The sequence below is a fragment of the Phoxinus phoxinus genome (assembly GCF_949152265.1).
Source record: "Phoxinus phoxinus genome assembly, chromosome: 1".
In the NCBI taxonomy this organism is placed as follows: domain Eukaryota; kingdom Metazoa; phylum Chordata; class Actinopteri; order Cypriniformes; family Leuciscidae; genus Phoxinus; species Phoxinus phoxinus.
In genome coordinates, this window is record NC_136876.1 from 52,728,253 (window position 1) to 52,749,008 (window position 20,756).

At 34.5% G+C, this 20,756-nt stretch overlaps 1 protein-coding gene across 3 annotated transcripts in view; it reads left to right on the forward strand.

The window, feature by feature from the left end:
* Positions 1 to 20,756, forward strand: part of LOC306997105 (ethanolamine-phosphate cytidylyltransferase-like) — a 56,827-nt gene that overhangs the window by 29,334 nt on the left and 6,737 nt on the right. For 2 of the 3 annotated variants that reach the window (XM_079610192.1, XM_079610193.1), the window contains 5 exons: positions 10,900 to 11,061; positions 14,271 to 14,337; positions 15,449 to 15,533; positions 15,649 to 15,690; positions 19,599 to 19,737. In XM_079610192.1, the coding sequence (XP_079466318.1) occupies positions 10,900 to 11,061; positions 14,271 to 14,337; positions 15,449 to 15,533; positions 15,649 to 15,690; positions 19,599 to 19,737 (495 nt within the window). The remainder of the gene's footprint in view (positions 1 to 10,899; positions 11,062 to 14,270; positions 14,338 to 15,448; positions 15,534 to 15,648; positions 15,691 to 19,598; positions 19,738 to 20,756) is intronic. The other variant, XM_079610194.1, reaches the window with a different exon arrangement.

A 20,756-nucleotide genomic window follows, 5' to 3' on the forward strand; every position in this document is an offset into this window, starting at 1 on the left:
CATTAGTGATGAACACCTGCTGTTAACAAGCAGAATCACTGAAGGAAAGAGGAACACAAGAACAGAAAATAGAGAAACACAAGAACTACAACTGACTTCCAGCCATAACACATTATTACACGTATTATTAACCAGTTTGACTTTATTTCTGTCATATATCTGTAGAAGTTGTTATTGAGATGTTTAATTGAAAATGTTTGATTTAAAGTTACCATTATAGAGATCAGTGTTTGCTTTAGTTGGGTCGCTGATGCCAACACATTATTTTTTCTCTTACTGCTTGAGCTGTGTTTTTGCAAGTCACACTTGTGCACACACACAGTTCGTGAATGATTGTGGTTATATTCACTATCATGACAAAATCATTATGTGGCCTGTCCAATCACTAAGAAATTAGTTCTCACTCATTCAGACTTTAATTCTCAATCAAAAGTGTTACATTACCACCACTGTGAAACAACAGCAACAATGACTAATTTATTTAACACATGCATAACCAAAAATAAAAGGGCTACATTGTCTTGTAGAAACACAGAAATATCACATATTAGAACATGCATCTCAACAATGGTAGGAATATATATATTTTTAATTATTATTCATGCAGCAGAGCATGCTGGGAGTTTTATACTATCCTGGTACCCAGCATGCATTGCGACATGAAACTTCTGATCATCACCATTGTTGAGATTCATATGCTGATTGTTGATGTCTTGTGTGTGCGTGAGTCAAGCAGGAGTTAATACAATTTTAATGCACTATATGATTTCCAAAATTTTCATTTGACCTGATTACAGAAATATTGCTGTATTTCATGTTGTAGATTATCAGATATATGGTATTAAACCAGAAATTCACAGCTCACATAAGTTAAAAAAGTAATAAATCATGTATAATTTTGAAATCACAAAACCAAAAAACTCCTGATCAACTTCCCCTTGACTTTTTCTTGCTGTAACAAATGTGCTTTATAAACTCAATGTTACAACAGCCAGAGAGAGAAGAATGTAAGAAGTTTTGAAGTCAAGGTACAAGAGACCAACTAAAGCAAATATGGATCTCCATCATGGTGACAACAAACTTTATTATTAACTAAATCCCTGTTCATTCTCAACAAGAACTTGAAATAAATAATGTTAAACTGGTTTCACACTCAGTGTGGCTGGAAGTCAGTTTTAGTTCTTGTGTTTCTCTTTTTTCTGTTCTTGTTTCTCTGTCCTTCAGTGATTCTGCTTATCAGGAGTTCATCAGTGTCTCAATTCACTCACTTCTTTTCATTCACTCAGTCAAGTGGACTATATTAGTGAACTAGTGTAGGGAATAGTGAATGAGGGTATAGGGTGTGATTGGGAACACAGCCTCTGAGTGTCGACTTTGAGCGCTGTTAATTCACAGTATATTCCTGTACACTGTAAAAAAAATCCCGTATTTTTTACGGAATAATGCTGGCAACTTTGGTTGCCAGAACAATTCTGTAAAAAATACATTAAAACTGTAATCACCTTTACGGAGCAGCATGTAAGTTTTACATTTTAAACTCGTATATTTAACAATGGATTTCAGCAATATTGACATGGCCATAAAGTTATTGAACAAATTCCTTCAGTAAGAATTGAAAACACCTGATGTTAACAAGCAGAATCACTGAAGGAGAAAACCATAATTAAAGTCACCATTATGGAGATCAGTGTGTGTTTTAGTTGGGCTCTTTACCCTTAAATTATTAACATTAAGTTTTGTTTGGCTGTTGTACATGAGTTATAACAGCAGATGATGAACAAAGAGAAAAGGTGATCTGATGGTGTTGGTTGTGTTCTAACATAATCATTATTCCACAATCATTTGACCTGAATCACTGAACTCATATAGAGTCCAATTCATGAGTTAGGTTACTTTATTATCAATAGTAGTACCGTCATTGAACACCATAATATTATTAACTTTTACAATGTAATCCAAATCATTTCTAAAAAGTTTATCTTGTTCAAAAAAGAGACACACAGACATCAATAATCAGCCTGTGTATCTCAACAATGGTGACATTTATAAAGCATGTTGCAGTGCATTCTGGGTTTTACCAATCAAAACTCATTCATGGCTCCCATCATGCATTGCTGCATGAATAAATAATGAGCTTATGATCAGAGGTGATCTGTTTGTCACCATTGCTGAGATTCATACGCTAAATCTTGATATGTCTGTGTTGCCAAAACATTTTTTAATATGCATACATGTTTTTTTATTTTTATTGATTTGATTATTTGAATTTCATTGAAAAGGCTAAACATATTATGCAGCTAAAGTTAATAAAATAAACCTAACTCATATGAGTTCAGTGATTCAGGTTAAATGATTGTGAATTGATGATTATGTTAAAACACAACCAACATCATCAGATCACCTTTTCTATTTGTTCATCTGCTGTTATAGCTCATATACAACAGCCAAACAAAAACTTAAAGTAATAATTTAAGGGTAAAGAGCCCAACTAAAACACACACTCATCTCCATAATGGTGACTTTAATTATGGTTTTCTCCTTCAGTGATTCTGCTTGTTAACATCAGGTGTTTTCAATTCTTACTGAAGGAATTTGTTCAATAACTTTATGGCCATGTCAATATTGCTGAAATCCATTGTTAAATATACCAGTTTAAAATGTAAAACTTACATGCTGCTCCGTAAAGGTGATTACAGTTTTAATGTATTTTTTACAGAATTGTTCTGGCAACCAAAGTTGCCAGCATTATTCCGTAAAAAATACGGGATTTTTTTTACAGTGTAGGTATATTCCTGTATATTACTGTTTTAATGGAAAATGGTATGATATTGTAAGAATGTGGGCTTTTTCTACAGTAAGGGCTAACAGTGTGATATTAAGTCAGAATTGCATGATATAAAGTCGCAATTGCGTAATACTGTATAAAGTTGCACTTGCGTGTAATAAAGTCAGAATTGCGTGTTATAGTCAGAATAGTGTGATATAAAGTAAGAATTGCGTGATATAAAGTCGCAATTGCGTGATATAAAGTTGCACTTGCGTGTTATAAAGTCAGAATTACGTGTTATAGTCAGAATTGCATGATATAAAGTTGCAATTGCATGTTATAAAGTCAGAATTGCATGATGTAAAGTTACAATTGCGTGTTATAAAGTCAGAATTGCATGATATAAAGTCGCAATTGCATTATAAAGTCAGAATTGCATTTTAGAGTCAGAATTGCGTGATATAAAGTCGCAATTGCGTGTTATAAAGTAAGAATTGCGTGATATAAAGTCAGAAATGCATGATATAAAGTAAGAGTTTGTGATATAGTCGCAATTGTGTGATTTATAGTCAGAATTGCACGATATTAAGTTGGAATTATGTGTTATAAAGTCAGATTTGCATGATATAAAGTTGTAATTATGTGTTATAAAGTCAGAATTGCTGATATAAAGTCAGAATTGCATGATATAAAGTCGCAATTGTGTTATAAATTCAGAATTTCGTGATGTAAAGTCGCAATTGCGAGTAATATAGTCAGAATTGCGTGATATAAAGTTGCAATTGCGAGTAATAAAGTCAGAATTGCATGATATAAAGTCGCAATTGCGCGTTATAAAGTCACAATTGCGTTATAAAGTCACAATTGCGTTATAAAGTCACAATTGCATTTTAGAGTCATAATTGCGTGATATAAAGTCGCAATTGCGTGTTATAAAGTAAGAATTGCGTGATATAAAGTCAGAAATGCATGATATAAAGTAAGAGTTCGTGATATAGTCGCAATTGTGTGATTTATAGTCAGAATTGAACGATATTAAGTTGGAATTATGTGTTATAAAGTCAGATTTGCATGATATAAAGTTGGAATTATGTGTTATAAAGTCAGAATTGCTGATATAAAGTCAGAATTGCATGATATAAAGTCGCAATTGCGTTATAAATTCAGAATTTCGTGATATAAAGTCGCAATTGCGAGTAATATAGTCAGAATTGCGTGATATAAAGTTGCAATTGCGAGTAATAAAGTCAGAAATGCATGATATAAAGTCGCAATTGCGCGTTATAAAGTCAGAATTGCGTGATATAAAGTAGCAATTGCGTGATATAAAGTCGCAATTGTGTTATAAAGTCAGAATTGCGTGATATAAAGTCGCAATTGCGCGTTATAAAGTCAGAATTGCGTGATATAAAGTAGCAATTGCGTAATATAAAGTCGCAATTGCGCGTTATAAAGTCAGAATTGCGTGATATAAAGTAGCAATTGCGTGATATAAAGTCGCAATTGCGCGTTATAAAGTCAGAATTGCGTGATATAAAGTCGCAATTGCGCGTTATAAAGTCAGAATTGCGTGATATAAAGTCAGAATTGCATGATATAATGTCACAATTGCGTGTTATAAAGTCAGAATTGCGTGAAATAAAGTCAGAGTTGCGTGATATAAAGTCACAATTGCGTGTTATAAAGTCAGAATTGCATGATATAAAGTTGCAATTGCATGTTATAAAGTCAGAATTGCGAGATATAAAGTAGCAATTGTGTGATATAAAGTCGTAATTGTGTTATAAAGTCAGAATTGCGTGATATAAAGTCAGAATTGCATGATATAGAGTAAGAATTCATGATATAGTCGCAATTGTGTGATTTATAGTCAGAATTGCACGATAAAAGTTGGAATTATGTGTTATAAAGTCAGAATTGCATGATATAAAGTCGCAATTGCGTTATAAATTCAGAATTTCGTGATATAAAGTCGCAATTGTATGTTATAAATTCAGAATTGCATGATGTAAAGTCGCAATTGCGTGTTATAAAGTCAGAATTGTGTGATATAAAGTTGCAATTGCGAGTAATAAAGTCAGAATTGCGTGATATAAAGTTGCAATTGCGAGTAATAAAGTCAGAATTGCATGATATAAAGTCGCAATTGTATATTATGAAGTCAATTGCGTAATATAAAGTCGCAATTGTGTGTTATAAAGTCGCAATTGCGCGTTATAAAGTCAGAATTGCGTGATATAAAGTAGCAATTGCGTAATATAAAGTCGCAATTGTGTTATAAAGTCAGAATTGCGTGATATAAAGTCAGAATTGCATGATATAATGTCACAATTGCGTGTTATAAAGTCAGAATTGCGTGAAATAAAGTCAGAGTTGCGTGATATAAAGTCACAATTGCGTGTTATAAAGTCAGAATTGCATGATATAAAGTTGCAATTGCATGTTATAAAGTCAGAATTGCGTGATATAAAGTAGCAATTGTGTGATATAAAGTCGTAATTGTGTTATAAAGTCAGAATTGCGTGATATAAAGTCAGAATTGCATGATATAGAGTAAGAATTCATGATATAGTCGCAATTGTGTGATTTATAGTCAGAATTGCACGATAAAAGTTGGAATTATGTGTTATAAAGTCAGAATTGCATGATATAAAGTCGCAATTGCGTTATAAATTCAGAATTTCGTGATATAAAGTCGCAATTGTATGTTATAAATTCAGAATTGCATGATGTAAAGTCGCAATTGCGTGTTATAAAGTCAGAATTGTGTGATATAAAGTTGCAATTGCGAGTAATAAAGTCAGAATTGCGTGATATAAAGTTGCAATTGCGAGTAATAAAGTCAGAATTGCATGATATAAAGTCGCAATTGTATATTATGAAGTCAATTGCGTAATATAAAGTCGCAATTGTGTGTTATAAAGTCGCAATTGTGTGTAATAAAGTCAGACTTACGTGATATAAAGTCGCAATTGCGTGTTATAAAGTCAGAAATGCGTGAAATAAAGTCGCAATTGTGTGTTATAAAGTCAGAATTGCGTGATATAAAGTAGCAATTGCGTGATATAAAGTCGCAATTGTGTTATAAAGTCAGAATTGCGTGATATAAAGTCAGAATTGCGTGATATAAAGTCACAATTGTGTTATTAAGTCAGAATTATATGATATAAAGTCGCATTTATGTTATAAAGTCAGAATTGCATGATTTAAAGTCGCAATTGCGTGTTATAAAGTCAGAATTGAGTGATATAAAGTCAGAATTGCATGATATAAAGTCAGAATTATATTATATAAAGTCGCAATTATGTCATAAAGTCGCAATTGCGTGATAAAGTTGCAATTGCGTGTTATAAAGTCAGAATTGCGTGTTATTGTCAGAATTGCGTGATATAATGTCAGAATTGCATGATATAAAGTCAGAATTGCATTTTAGAGTCAGAATTGCGTGATATAAAGTCAGAATTATATGATATAAAGTCGCAATTGCATGTTATAAAGTTGCAATTACGAGTAATAAAGTCAGAATTGCGTGATATAAAATCAGAATTGCGTGATATAAAGTCGCAATTGCCTGTGATGAAGTCAATTGTGTAATATAAAGTCGCAATTGTGTGTTATGAAGTCAGAATTGCATAATACAAAGTCGCAATTGCGTTAGAAATTCAGAATTTCGTGATATAAAGTAGCAATTGCGTATTATAATGTTAGAATTGTGTAATAAAGTCAGAATTTCGTGATATAAAGTTGCAATTGCGAGTAATAAAGTCAGAATTGCGTGATATAAAGTTGCAATTGCGAGTAATAAAGTCAGAATTGCGTGATATAAAGTTGCAATTGCGAGTAATAAAGTCAGAATTGCGTGATATAAAGTCAGAATTGCATGATATAAAGTCGCAATTGCCTGTGATGAAGTCAATTGCGTGATATAAAGTCGCAATTGTGTTATAAATTCAGATATTCGTGATATAAAGTCGCAATTGCGAGTAATAAAGTCAGAATTGCGTGATATAAAGTTGCAATTGCGAGTAATAAAGTCAGAATTGCGTGATAAAAAGTTGCAATTGCGAGTAATAAAGTCAGAATTGCGTGATAAAAAGTTGCAATTGCGAGTAATAAAGTCAGAATTGCGTGATATAAAGTTGCAATTGCGAGTAATAAAGTCAGAATTGCGTGATAAAAAGTCAGAAATGCATGATATAAAGTAAGAGTTTGTGATATAGTCGCAATTGTGTGATTTATAGTCAGAATTGCACGATATTAAGTTGGAATTATGTGTTATAAAGTCAGATTTGCATGATATAAAGTTGGAATTATGTGTTATAAAGTCAGAATTGCTGATATAAAGTCAGAATTGCATGATATAAAGTCGCAATTGTGTTATAAATTCAGAATTTCGTGATGTAAAGTCGCAATTGCGAGTAATATAGTCAGAATTGCATGATATAAAGTTTCAATTGCGAGTAATAAAGTCAGATTTGCATGATATAAAGTCGCAATTGCGCGTTATAAAGTCACAATTGCGTTATAAAGTCACAATTGCGTTATAAAGTCACAATTGCATTTTAGAGTCATAATTGCGTGATATAAAGTCGCAATTGCGTGTTATAAAGTAAGAATTGCTGATATAAAGTCAGAATTGCATGATATAAAGTCGCAATTGCGTGATATAAAGTTGCAATTGCGTGTTATAAAGTCAGAATTGCGTGTTATTGTCAGAATTGCGTGATATAAAGTCAGAATTGCATGATATTAAGTCAGAATTGCATTTTAGAGTCAGAATTGCGTGATATAAAGTCAGAATTATATGATATAAAGTCGCAATTGCATGTTATAAAGTTGCAATTGCGAGTAATAAAGTCAGAATTGCGTGATATAAAATCAGAATTGCGTGATATAAAGTCGCAATTGCCTGTGATGAAGTCAATTGTGTAATATAAAGTCGCAATTGTGTGTTATGAAGTCAGAATTGCATAATACAAAGTCGCAATTGCGTTAGAAATTCAGAATTTCGTGATATAAAGTAGCAATTGCGTATTATAATGTTAGAATTGTGTAATAAAGTCAGAATTTCGTGATATAAAGTTGCAATTGCGAGTAATAAAGTCAGAATTGCGTGATATAAAGTTGCAATTGCGAGTAATAGTCAGAATTGCGTGATATAAAGTTGCAATTGCGAGTAATAAAGTCAGAATTGCGTGATAAAAAGTTGCAATTGCGAGTAATAAAGTCAGAATTGCGTGATAAAAAGTTGCAATTGCGAGTAATAAAGTCAGAATTGCGTGATATAAAGTTGCAATTGCGAGTAATAAAGTCAGAATTGCGTGATAAAAAGTCAGAAATGCATGATATAAAGTAAGAGTTTGTGATATAGTCGCAATTGTGTGATTTATAGTCAGAATTGCACGATATTAAGTTGGAATTATGTGTTATAAAGTCAGATTTGCATGATATAAAGTTGGAATTATGTGTTATAAAGTCAGAATTGCTGATATAAAGTCAGAATTGCATGATATAAAGTCGCAATTGTGTTATAAATTCAGAATTTCGTGATGTAAAGTCGCAATTGCGAGTAATATAGTCAGAATTGCATGATATAAAGTTTCAATTGCGAGTAATAAAGTCAGATTTGCATGATATAAAGTCGCAATTGCGCGTTATAAAGTCACAATTGCGTTATAAAGTCACAATTGCGTTATAAAGTCACAATTGCATTTTAGAGTCATAATTGCGTGATATAAAGTCGCAATTGCGTGTTATAAAGTAAGAATTGCTGATATAAAGTCAGAATTGCATGATATAAAGTCGCAATTGCGTGATATAAAGTTGCAATTGCGTGTTATAAAGTCAGAATTGCGTGTTATTGTCAGAATTGCGTGATATAAAGTCAGAATTGCATGATATTAAGTCAGAATTGCATTTTAGAGTCAGAATTGCGTGATATAAAGTCAGAATTATATGATATAAAGTCGCAATTGCATGTTATAAAGTTGCAATTGCGAGTAATAAAGTCAGAATTGCGTGATATAAAATCAGAATTGCGTGATATAAAGTCGCAATTGCCTGTGATGAAGTCAATTGTGTAATATAAAGTCGCAATTGTGTGTTATGAAGTCAGAATTGCATAATACAAAGTCGCAATTGCGTTAGAAATTCAGAATTTCGTGATATAAAGTAGCAATTGCGTATTATAATGTTAGAATTGTGTAATAAAGTCAGAATTTCGTGATATAAAGTTGCAATTGCGAGTAATAAAGTCAGAATTGCGTGATATAAAGTTGCAATTGCGAGTAATAGTCAGAATTGCGTGATATAAAGTTGCAATTGCGAGTAATAAAGTCAGAATTGCGTGATATAAAGTCAGAATTGCCTGATATAAAGTCGCAATTGCCTGTGATGAAGTCAATTGCGTGATATAAAGTCGCAATTGTGTTATAAATTCAGAATTTCGTGATATAAAGTCGCAATTGCGAGTAATAAAGTCAGAATTGCGTGATATAAAGTTGCAATTGCGAGTAATAAAGTCAGAATTGCGTGATAAAAAGTTGCAATTGCGAGTAATAAAGTCAGAATTGCGTGATATAAAGTTGCAATTGCGAGTAATAAAGTCAGAATTGCGTGATAAAAAGTCAGAAATGCATGATATAAAGTAAGAGTTTGTGATATAGTCGCAATTGTGTGATTTATAGTCAGAATTGCACGATATTAAGTTGGAATTATGTGTTATAAAGTCAGATTTGCATGATTTAAAGTTGGAATTATGTGTTATAAAGTCAGAATTGCTGATATAAAGTCAGAATTGCATGATATAAAGTCGCAATTGTATTATAAATTCAGAATTTCGTGATGTAAAGTCACAATTGCGAGTAATATAGTCAGAATTGCATGATATAAAGTTTCAATTGCGAGTAATAAAGTCAGATTTGCATGATATAAAGTCGCAATTGCGCGTTATAAAGTCACAATTGCGTTATAAAGTCACAATTGCATTTTAGAGTCATAATTGCGTGATATAAAGTCGCAATTGCGTGTTATAAAGTAAGAATTGCGTGATATAAAGTCAGAAATGCATGATATAAAGTAAGAGTTCGTGATATAGTCGCAATTGTGTGATTTATAGTTAGAATTGCACGATATTGCGGGGTTAAAGTCAGTCTGGTTAGTAATAAGTGAAGCTGGTAATGCTGTTTGTGAGATAGATAGATAGATAGATAGATAGATAGATAGATAGATAGATAGATAGATAGATAGATAGATAGATAGATAGATAGATAGATAGATAGATAGATAGATAGATAGATAGATAGATAGATAGATGATCTAAAGTCGCAATTACTCGCAACAGTGTTGCCAGTATTTTACTGTAAAAAAACCCGGTAAGGTCTAACAGTGTAGCAATTGTGTGATATAAAGTCGCAATTGTGTTATAAAGTCAGAATTGCGTGATATAAAGTCAGAATTGCATGATATCGAGTAAGAATTCATGATATAGTCGCAATTGTGTGATTTATAGTCAGAATTGCACGATATAAAGTTGGAATTATGTGTTATAAAGTCAGAATTGCATGATATAAAGTCGCAATTGCGTTATAAAGTCAGAATTGCGTGTTATAAAGTTAGAATTGCGTGATATAGTCGCAATTGCGTTTTATAAAATCAGAATTGCATGATATAAAGTCAGAATTGCGTGATATAAAGTCGCAATTGTTTTATTAAGTCAGAATTATATGATATAAAGTCGCAATTATGTTATAAAGTCAGAATTATATGATATAAAGTCGCAATTATGTTATAAAGTCAGAATTGCATGATTTAAAGTCGCAATTGCGTGTTATAAAGTCAGAATTGCGTGATATAAAGTCGCAATTGCGTGTTATAAAGTCAGAATTGCGTGATATAAATAGGAATATTTTCAGAATTGCGAGCTGTAAACTCACAATTAGATAAAAAGTTGAAATTTTATTTTAAAATGTTTTATTTTGTTGCAGAAACAAGCTTCTATAGGTGGGTCCATCAGAGTTTCTCAACAGGGGCATTCATTTCATATCCATGAAAACCAGGATTATCAGACGCGATATCAAAACTGATATCATCGAACAAACCAAGAGTCTCTCTCTCTCTCTCTCTCTGAGCAGATGAGATCTCTAAGCACAAAGGTCCTCCAGTGTTCACTCAGGCGGAGAGATATAAGATGGTGCGAGCCATCAAGTGGGTGGATGAGATCGTGGAAGGAGCTCCATACGTGACCACGCTCGAGACTCTGGACAAATACACCTGTGATTTCTGTGTTCATGGAGGTCAGAGCTTAAGCATAATAACCATAATAACCTGTGCTAAAGTGTTGATGAAGTCAGTAAAGAGACGTCATTGGGCCCTATCATACACGTGTATGATAGGGCCCAATGACGTCTCTTTATCGCAAGTGTGTTCTGCTAGTTTCAGCCCGACGCACATTTTCACGTCCTGCGTCACTTTGTCATTTGTGCCCGTCTGTGGCCCATAGGCTGCTGGTCTGAGAACCAGGTGTGTGTTCAGGCGCATTGCTGGAGCTTGAGGAACTGATATAGACTGAGCCATTGACCGACTGAAACCTGCTCTAAAGTCAATGTATTACTTTTGTTATTTAAAGAGCGTGTTAGTAATGTGCGCCTTTAGGCGGGTCCACAATGCTCGTACACTATGCTTATTACACACACACTCTGCTTATTACACAGGGTGTAGTACACACACTAGCCAAATATTAAAATAAAAGGATTAGAATGTTAAAGATGAGTATTGTGTACATAAAGATATTGTGGAATCCGGCTTATCCCGTAGATGGTCTGCTTGAGAGCTTTAACCTCACATACACACACACGCACACACACACACACACACACACACACACACACACACACACACACACACACACACACACACACACACACACACACACACACACAGCTTTAACCTGCACATGAGATCTGAGAAGCGTTCAGTTTTTTCGTTTGCTAATTTCTCCGTGTAAATAGTGAATCCTCCATGACGTGAGCGCAACTGGCTTTTAAAGCACTCAAAAAAATAAATTGTTGAATGAACATGATTTAATCGTATCACCCATTATGCATCTAAGCAAGATTTGAATATTTTATTTGAACACAATATTGGTTTGTAAATTGAACATGATTGTAATATGTCAATGCAACTTCTTTGCAACTAATTGAATCAACATGTTTGTATTGTGTTAGACTAATCAAATGTATTCTCATTCACTCAAAGCACAGGAAAGCAGAATCACCAAAGGAGAAAATCTCATTTAAGTCACCATTATGGAGATCAGTGTGTGTTTTAGTTGGGCTCTTCACCCTTAAATTATTAACTTTAAGCTTTGTTTGGCTGCTGTACATAAGTTATAACAGCCAGATGAACAAATAGGAACGGTGATCTGATGGTGTTGGTTGTATATTAACATAACCATTATTTCACAATCATTTAACCTGAATCACTGAACTCATATAGAGTCCAATTTATGATTTAGGTTTATTTTATTAATTTGAGCTGCATAATATGTTTAGCCTTTTCAATGAAATTAAATGATCAAATCAATAAAAATAAAAACTATATACACACATTTCTTTTTTCGGCACACACAGACATCAAGATTTAACGTATGAATCTCAGCAATGGTGAGAAACAAATCACCTCTGATCTTAAGCTCATTATTTATTCATGCAGCAATGCATGATGGGAGCTATGAATGAGTTTTGATTGGTGCAACACAGAATGCACTGCAACATGCTTTATAAATGTCACCATAGTTGAGATTCATACACTGATTCTTGATGTCTGTGTGTGCCTAAAAGAGAAATGTGTTTATGTATATATTTATTTTTATTGATTTGATCATTTTAATTTCATTGAAAAGGCTAAAACTATTATGCAGCTAAAATTAATAAATTAAACCTAACTCATAAATTGGACTCTATATGAGTTCAGTGATTCAGGTTAAATGATTGTGAAATAATGGTTATGTTAATACACAACCAACACCATCAGATCACCGTTCCTATTTGTTCATCTGGCTGTTATAACTTATGTACAGCAGCCAAACAAAACTTAAAGTTAATAATTTAAGGGTGAAGAGCCCAACTAAAACACACACTGATCTCCATAATGGTGACTTAAAATTAGATTTTCTCCTTTGGTGATTCTGCTTTCCTGTGCTTTGAGTGAATGAGAATACATTTGATTAGTCTAACACAATACAAACATGTTGATTCAATTAGTTGCAAAGAAGTTGCATTGACATATTACAATCATGTTCAATTTACAAACCAATATTGTGTTCAAATAAAATATTCAAATCTTGCTTAGATGCATAATGGGTGATACGATTAAATCATGTTCATTCAACAATTTATTTTTTTGAGTGAGGGAATGGGAGATGAGACTCTGATTGGTTTATTGCCAAAAACACACAACACACACCCATTACTCATTAAGAGAATAGAGACAACCCTTTTAGACCATGTGCCGGGAGTGCCGAGCATTTTTCCCCGTCGTTAAAGTGGATTCGGACACGATCGAAGTGCACTTGTGCCGTACGCTTTAGACCATGCGCTTAGATCCTTAAAATAGGGCCCACTAAATTAGTTTGTGTTTAATATTTTGAGACTGTACATTTCATTGTCAACAACTTATGTTATGCATGTCCTGCACATGAGTAAAAACAAAGCTGACGGTTTCCAGCATCATTATTGTCTGGAAATATAGCCTTCAATAACTTGTTCACCAAAGCGTTTTTTCACGCGGCTGGCGTGTTTTTACAATTGTTCTCAATGGGAGCGCCACGTTTTAAAAACGGCATGAGCGTAACGAGGCGCTGAACGTCTTTTTCACGCTGAAGCGCTGAGCGTCCGGCGTTTTTTACAGATCGCTGAGAGTTGAAGAATGTTCAACTTTTGGTAAAACGCCGCGCTCATCACTGTCACTTTTTACCCACAGTGGAGGAGGGGCGGGACTAATACCACACCGACCAACGGATATTCTGTATCATAGCAACGAAGCGTCTTAACTGAAAAAAAACTGCGCTGCCAAAACGCTCTCAAGCGGACATAGCACGGCGTTTTAAGCAAATCGCCTAGCGTTTTCCTAGTCTGCCTTTGTCCTGCCGTAGGCCTTAGTCTTCGAACATCAAGAGTTCAATAAAGTCCTTATTTTTGTTTGTTTTTTGCATAAAAAGTACACTGAAAACCCTAATAAGTTGATTGAACTCAATTGATTTGAGTAAACTCGTTCCCTCAATTTAATTGAGTAATGGGGTCTCCCAAAACTTGCATATTTAAGTTAACTTAACTTGGTCCTCCATGCATAATATTTTGGGCACATTATACCACACACCAGCTGGGATCACCTAAACATACGATAAGAAGCACTAGAGTAAAAATGCATTAATTTTCTCTAAAGTCCTCAGGAAACTTTACTGTAGTTCACTTGAATACACTTAAGTGTGGTTCTGTCTTCACAGATGACATCACTCTTACTGTGGATGGAAAAGACACATATGAAGAAGTGAAACGGTCTGGTAGGTACAGGTAAGCCCGTCACACTCCTCTTTAAAGGGTTAGTTCACACAAACATGTAAACTCTGTCAGTACTTCTCCCTCATGTTGTTACCGTCAGACTTTCCTTCATCTTCGGGACACAAATGAAGATATTAGTGATTAAATCTGAGAGCTGTCTCAATCCTCCATAGGCTTCTAGTGTAATTGAAACTTGCCGGCCCAGAAAGTTAGTAAAGACAATGTTTAAAATAGTCCGAGTGACTACAGCGGCTCAACCTTCAGTTTATCAAGCGACCAGAATACTTTTGGTGTGCAAAAACAAACAAAAATAAGGACTTTATTGAACTCTTGATGTTCTTCTGTGTGTTCCTGTGAGTGAGTTCACGTAGTGTAACAGCGCAGCGCTTCGTCAGAACGGAGGCTCACTATTGGTCGACGCTGGTCATGTTTGTGATGCTGGCCAATAGTGAGCCTCCGTTCTGACGTACGACCCAGAAGCGCTGCGCTGTTACACTACGTGAACTCACTCAGAGGAACACACAGAATAACATCAAGAGTTCAATAAAGTCCTTATTTTTGTTTTTTTAGCACAAAAAGTCAGACTGAAAACCCTATAAGTTGATTGAACTCAATTGGTTTGAGTAAACTCGTTCCCTCAATTTAATTGAGTAATGGGGTCTCCCAAAACGTGCATATTTAAGTTTACTTAACTTATGTAGACTTGACTTAAATTGTTTAGTTCACCAAACTTGACGTTTATTTAATGTACTTAAACAATAAAGTTCACTTAACTTAGTGTTAATTTCAAGTGTACTTGTATATTTAAGTAAACTCAACATGAAAATGTAACTGAAATTAGAATTTAATTCTAAATTTTAAAGTTATTATTTTTGACTCTCGTCGCTTGATAAACTTAAGGTTGAGTCGCTGTAGTCACTCGGACTATTTCAAGTTTCAATTACACTAGAAGCCTATGGAGGAGTGAGACCGCTCTCAGATTTAATCACTAATATCTTCATTTGTGTTGCGAAGGTGAAGGAAAGTCTTACGGGTTACTGACAGAGTTTATATTGTTGTGTGAACGAACCCTTTAACGCTGCTGGTGTTGAGTCCGGTTCTCACTCAGAGTTGATGTTTGCAGAGAGTGTAAGAGGACTCAGGGAGTGTCCACTACTGACCTGGTGGGCCGCATGCTTCTCATGACCAAAGCTCATCACAGCAACATGGTGAGGAGGCCAAACACACACACACACACACACACACACATAATACGAGTGTGTGACAGTCAGAGAAATCGTAGAGACCCCAAACTTCTATTTACAATCGTTCTTTCCTCTTTAGGGCAGTTCAGACTATCAACAACACACAGACAACTTTGGAAGAGTGAGTGTTTTATTCCCTTTGGCTCTTATAACCGAGAATAACTTCCTCTGTCAGTGATGTCACTTACACTGGACACAAATATCCCCGAAAATATGTTTCTAGCCATTAGTTTGCATTGCCAACAGGGCCAAAGCTGGAATGCTGCATTGATTAAATATAAAGAGACCAAAGCATTGTTTTTGCTGGTTTTATTTATCACACAATTGAAGTTTTAAAAGTTGTATACTTCAAGTTGCATACCATAGATAATATTTATCAAGAATACAAAGAAAATTGTCAGATCTAAACAAAAAATTAAATTACAATTTTGATTGTAAAACTTCTGAGTTATACATTTCCATGAGCAAAATTGCACACAAAAAAAAAAGTATAACAGATGGCTAAGTGGTTTATAGTTTAAAAAGATTAAAATATTAGTATTTTTCTGACACACAGCAACCATTTTGCTTGTTTACATCAACTGGGGACATATATGGATTACTGTCATATTAATTTTGTGTGGTTATTGAAGTGTCTACTTTAGAGGTCCTTGCTTTATGTGGATTTACAAAGATGGATTATTTTTCTAAAAATCTTAGTTTGTGTTCATCTGAAGAAAGACAGCCATATACATCTGGGACGAGGGCATGAGGGTGAGTAAAACCATTTTTGGCTGGAGTATCACAAACTGGGGTGGTAAACTATACAGTGGTTTCAAGGAGTAAGTGATATAATAAACCAAAGACAGTAAATACCATTCTGTGTTATAATTTGCTTTATGTATTCAAGATCATGGTTGGCTATTAGATTAGATAAGATTAGTTGGGGGGTTTAAGTTGCCAAAAACAAAATGATGTCCAAAAGACGTCTTTTCAATGTCTTTGTCACAAAAGTCGGACGTTGAAAAGTTGTCCAAAGTTAAACGTTTTTATGACGTCTTTTTTGGCGTGTTCTGCACGTCCGATATAGACGTTCATGGATCCTCCGTACAAGGTTAAAACCAGTTCAAATGTGGCCATTGTGGACATATTCTCAACATCATTTATGGTCTCATTTAGACATAATTTACTATTTCTGGACCAAAAAAACACTCTCAGGATGCATTGAATTAAAACTCATGTTTATTTTTATTTGATTTCCTTTTGTAATTGCAAAGCAACTCAGACTCACAGTGTTTGTCCAAAAATCATGAACATAAAAGACACATGTGTAAATCACACATCTTTGGATCATGAGAGAAACCACACTGTTAGATCTTACCAGGTTAATTTACTGTTAATTGTACAGTTTGTTACTGTAAAAATGCACGAAATTAAAACTCGAGTTAAAACTAATTTCACTTGCAGAAACCGACTGCCTTAAATTGACCAACTGTCATTTAAATGTATTAACTAAAATGTTTAATGCTTTAAATACACGAGCAAAGTATTATTGTGAACTTTCATTTGAAATCATTAAAAAACTTTAGTACATAAAAAGATTTCCCCTGGATCAGCAACTACACAGTCACCGCCTGTTAAATAAAGCAACATGCAGCGTATCATCAATGCTTCTAGATCTTCTGCTGGACTGAAGCACAGGCTCTACTCTTCAGCACAATGGTGACCCAAAAAACTACATTTTACTGTAAACTGTAAAAAGTATATACCTGTTTTATAACTTACAGTTTATTACTGTTTAAATATTTTTCGTGGGTGTGTCTTTTTATCTTACACTGTTAACCCTTTCAACCCCACAGGAAAATCCACACTACAAAGAGTAAAAATTAACATTGATAAGATAATTAAGTGAATGTGTAAGTGATTGTTGAGCATTAGTGATTAACACCTGCTGTTAACAAGCAGAATCACTGAAGACAAGAGGAACACAAGAACAGAAAATAGAGAAACACAAGAACTACAACTGACTTCCAGCCATTACACATTATTACACGTATTATTAACCAGTATGACTTTATTTCTGTCATATATCTACAGACGTTGTTATTGAGATGTTTAATTGAAAATGTTTGAGTTGAAGTTACCATTATAGAGATCAGTGTTTGCTTTAGTTGGGTTGCTGATGCTAACACATTAGATTTTCTCTTGCTGCTTGAGCTGTGTTTTTAAAGTCACACTTGTGCACACACACAGCTGGTGAATGATTATGGTTATATTCATTATGATAACATAATCATCATATAGCCTGTCCGTTCACAAAGTTAATTCTCGCTCATTCAGAGTTTAATTCTCGATCAAAAGTGTTACATTTCCACCACTGTGAACAACGACTAATTTTATTTTTAACACAAGCATAACCAAAAGTAACAGAGCTACACTGTCTTGTAGAAACACAGAGATATCACAAATTATAACATGCATCTCAACAATGGTGGGAATATATTTTTTATTATTATTCATGCAGCAGTGAGTTTTATACTATCCTGGAACCCAGCATGCATTGCGACATGAAACTTTTGATCATCACCATTGTTGAGATTCATACGCTGATCGTTGATGACTTTCTGCATATCAGATACATGGTATTATACCCATAAATTCATAGCTCACATACAAAAAAGAGCGGAAACTCACTCATGGATGATTATGACATTATCACATTAACCAAAACCACCTGATCAACTTTCTCTTGACTTTTTGTTGCCGACACAAATGTGCTTTATAAACTCACTGTTACAGCAGCCAAAGAGAATTGAATGAAATACGTTTTTAAGTCAAAGTACAAGAGACCAACTAAAGCAAATACTGATCTCCATCATGGTGACTTTATTAAACTTTATTATTAACTAAATCCCTGTTAATTCTCAACAATAACTTTTGTACATGTATGAAAAAATAATGTTAAACTGGTTTCACACTCAGTGTGGCTGGAGTTCAGTTGTAGTTCTCAGTTGTAGTTCTTGCGTTTCTCTTTTTTTCTGTTCTTGTTTCTCTGTCCTTCTCTGTCCTGATTCTGCTTATCAGGTGTTCATCAGTGTCTCAATTCACTCACTTCTTTTCATACAAGTGGACTATATTAGTGAACTAGTGTAGGGAATAGTGAATAAGGGTATAGGGTGAGATTGGAAAACAGCCTCTGAGTGTCGACTTTGAGCGCTGTTAATTCACAGTATATTCCTGTAGGTATATTCCTGTATATTACTGTTTTAATGGAAAATGCTATGTTGTAATAATTTTGTCTTTTTCTACAGTAAGGGCTAACAGTGTGGATCTGAAGGAAAGACTGAACTTAATCACAGACGTACAGATACTTTGACTATTTCTGTCAGACATCTACAGAAGATCTTAGATCTGGTTTCTCTCATGATCCAAAGACATGTGTCTTTTATGTTCATGATTTTGTTTCATGTATAACAGTGAAAGCCGGAAACTTCCATTAATGGCGTGAGAAGAGTTCAATTCTAAACACAACATTGACAAAAACAATTCACATAAGCCAACGATGACTCCGTAGAAAGCACTTCTAAACAAAGCAACTCACAGACAGTGTGTGTTTATCCAAAAATCATGAACATAAAATACACATATGTAAATCACACATCTTTGGATCATGAGAGAAACCAGATCTGAAGGAAAGATTGAACTTAATCACAGACATAACATACAGATACTTTGACTATTTCTGTCAGACATCTATGAAGATCTTAGATCTGGTTTCTCTCATGATCCAAAGACATGTGTCTTTTATGTTCATGATTTTTGTTTCATGTATAACAGTGAAAGCCGGAAACTTCCATTAATGGCGTGAGAAGAGTTCAATTCTAAACACAACATTGACTAAAAAAATGTGATGACTCCATAGAAAGCACTTCTAAACCTGGCATGATTGTAAGTGACGTCACTGAAAGAGGAATGGTTTGACCGTAACCCCTCGTTGGCATATATTGCTGTAATGTCTGTTTGTTATCATTTCTGTACCGTTGGCCACAGGGTCCTAAGGGCCACAGTCCCTGGACAGGAGTGTCACAGTTCCTGCAGACGTCTCAGAAAATCATCCAGTTCGCCTCGGGCCAGGAGCCGCAGCCGGGGGACACCATCATCTATGTGGCGGGAGCTTTCGACCTCTTCCGTATCCTTTCATGCTTTCAGACAATATCCCAAAGTTTCTCCTGTACACTCAGAAGAACAATATCCAGAGTTGTCTTCTCTGTAACGAAGACTGGGGCTCTCAAAATCAACATATGATTTAGAAAATGTGGTGGAAGGGAATATCCCCAAGCAGGCACAGGACGATGATGGATTTTGGTTGAAAATTTAAAGTCGGGTTGACGTCAAGCTCTGGTGGGAATAAACACCAAAAAAAGGAAAAAACATTTAAAAAAAGGTGAAATGCATGGCAGTACAGCTTTACTTATTATTAACCAGATTGCCTTTATGTCTGTCAGGCGTCTACAGAAGGTTTAGATGGTAATGTTTGGTTTGAATGTTTGCTTTAGTTGTGCCACTTGACTCTTGAACATTAGTTTTTATCTTGCTGTTGTAACTGTGTTTGTAACACCAAGAACTGCAAGAGAAACTGTCTTCAGATGATGTTGGCTTCTTGATGATAATAAAGACATGATCATAATGCCGTGTTTGATTCACTAATCATGTTCAGAGTATATTCTTTGATTCTTTGTTTAGATATCAGCTATATATGCCAGAGAAAAACTAATGGAATACCCAACTAAATGAGACATTGATCACTATAATGGTAACTTCAAACCAAACTATTATTTTCAATAAAACATCAACATCTGTTAATCTCAATAAGAGCTTCTGTAGACGTCTGACAGAAATAAAGTCAAGCAAACGTTGGTTTTAGACGTCAACCCCACTTTCATTTTCAACCAAAATATGACGTCTGACAGACCTTGGATTAATTGGAGTCCAACGTCTTCCTGACGTCACTTTGACGGACTGTGTTTGCTGATAACAAGGTATGTGTTCTGATGATGGCTCACACACACACTAAAGAGACTAAATGAAGTTCAAAACGCAGGTTTGGGAGGAGCCTATAAACATTCAGTCATGTCAATCATCATTACGAGCATACTATATAAGCAGTGACGCTCAATATCAGCATGCCGCAACGCTCTTGCACATGCT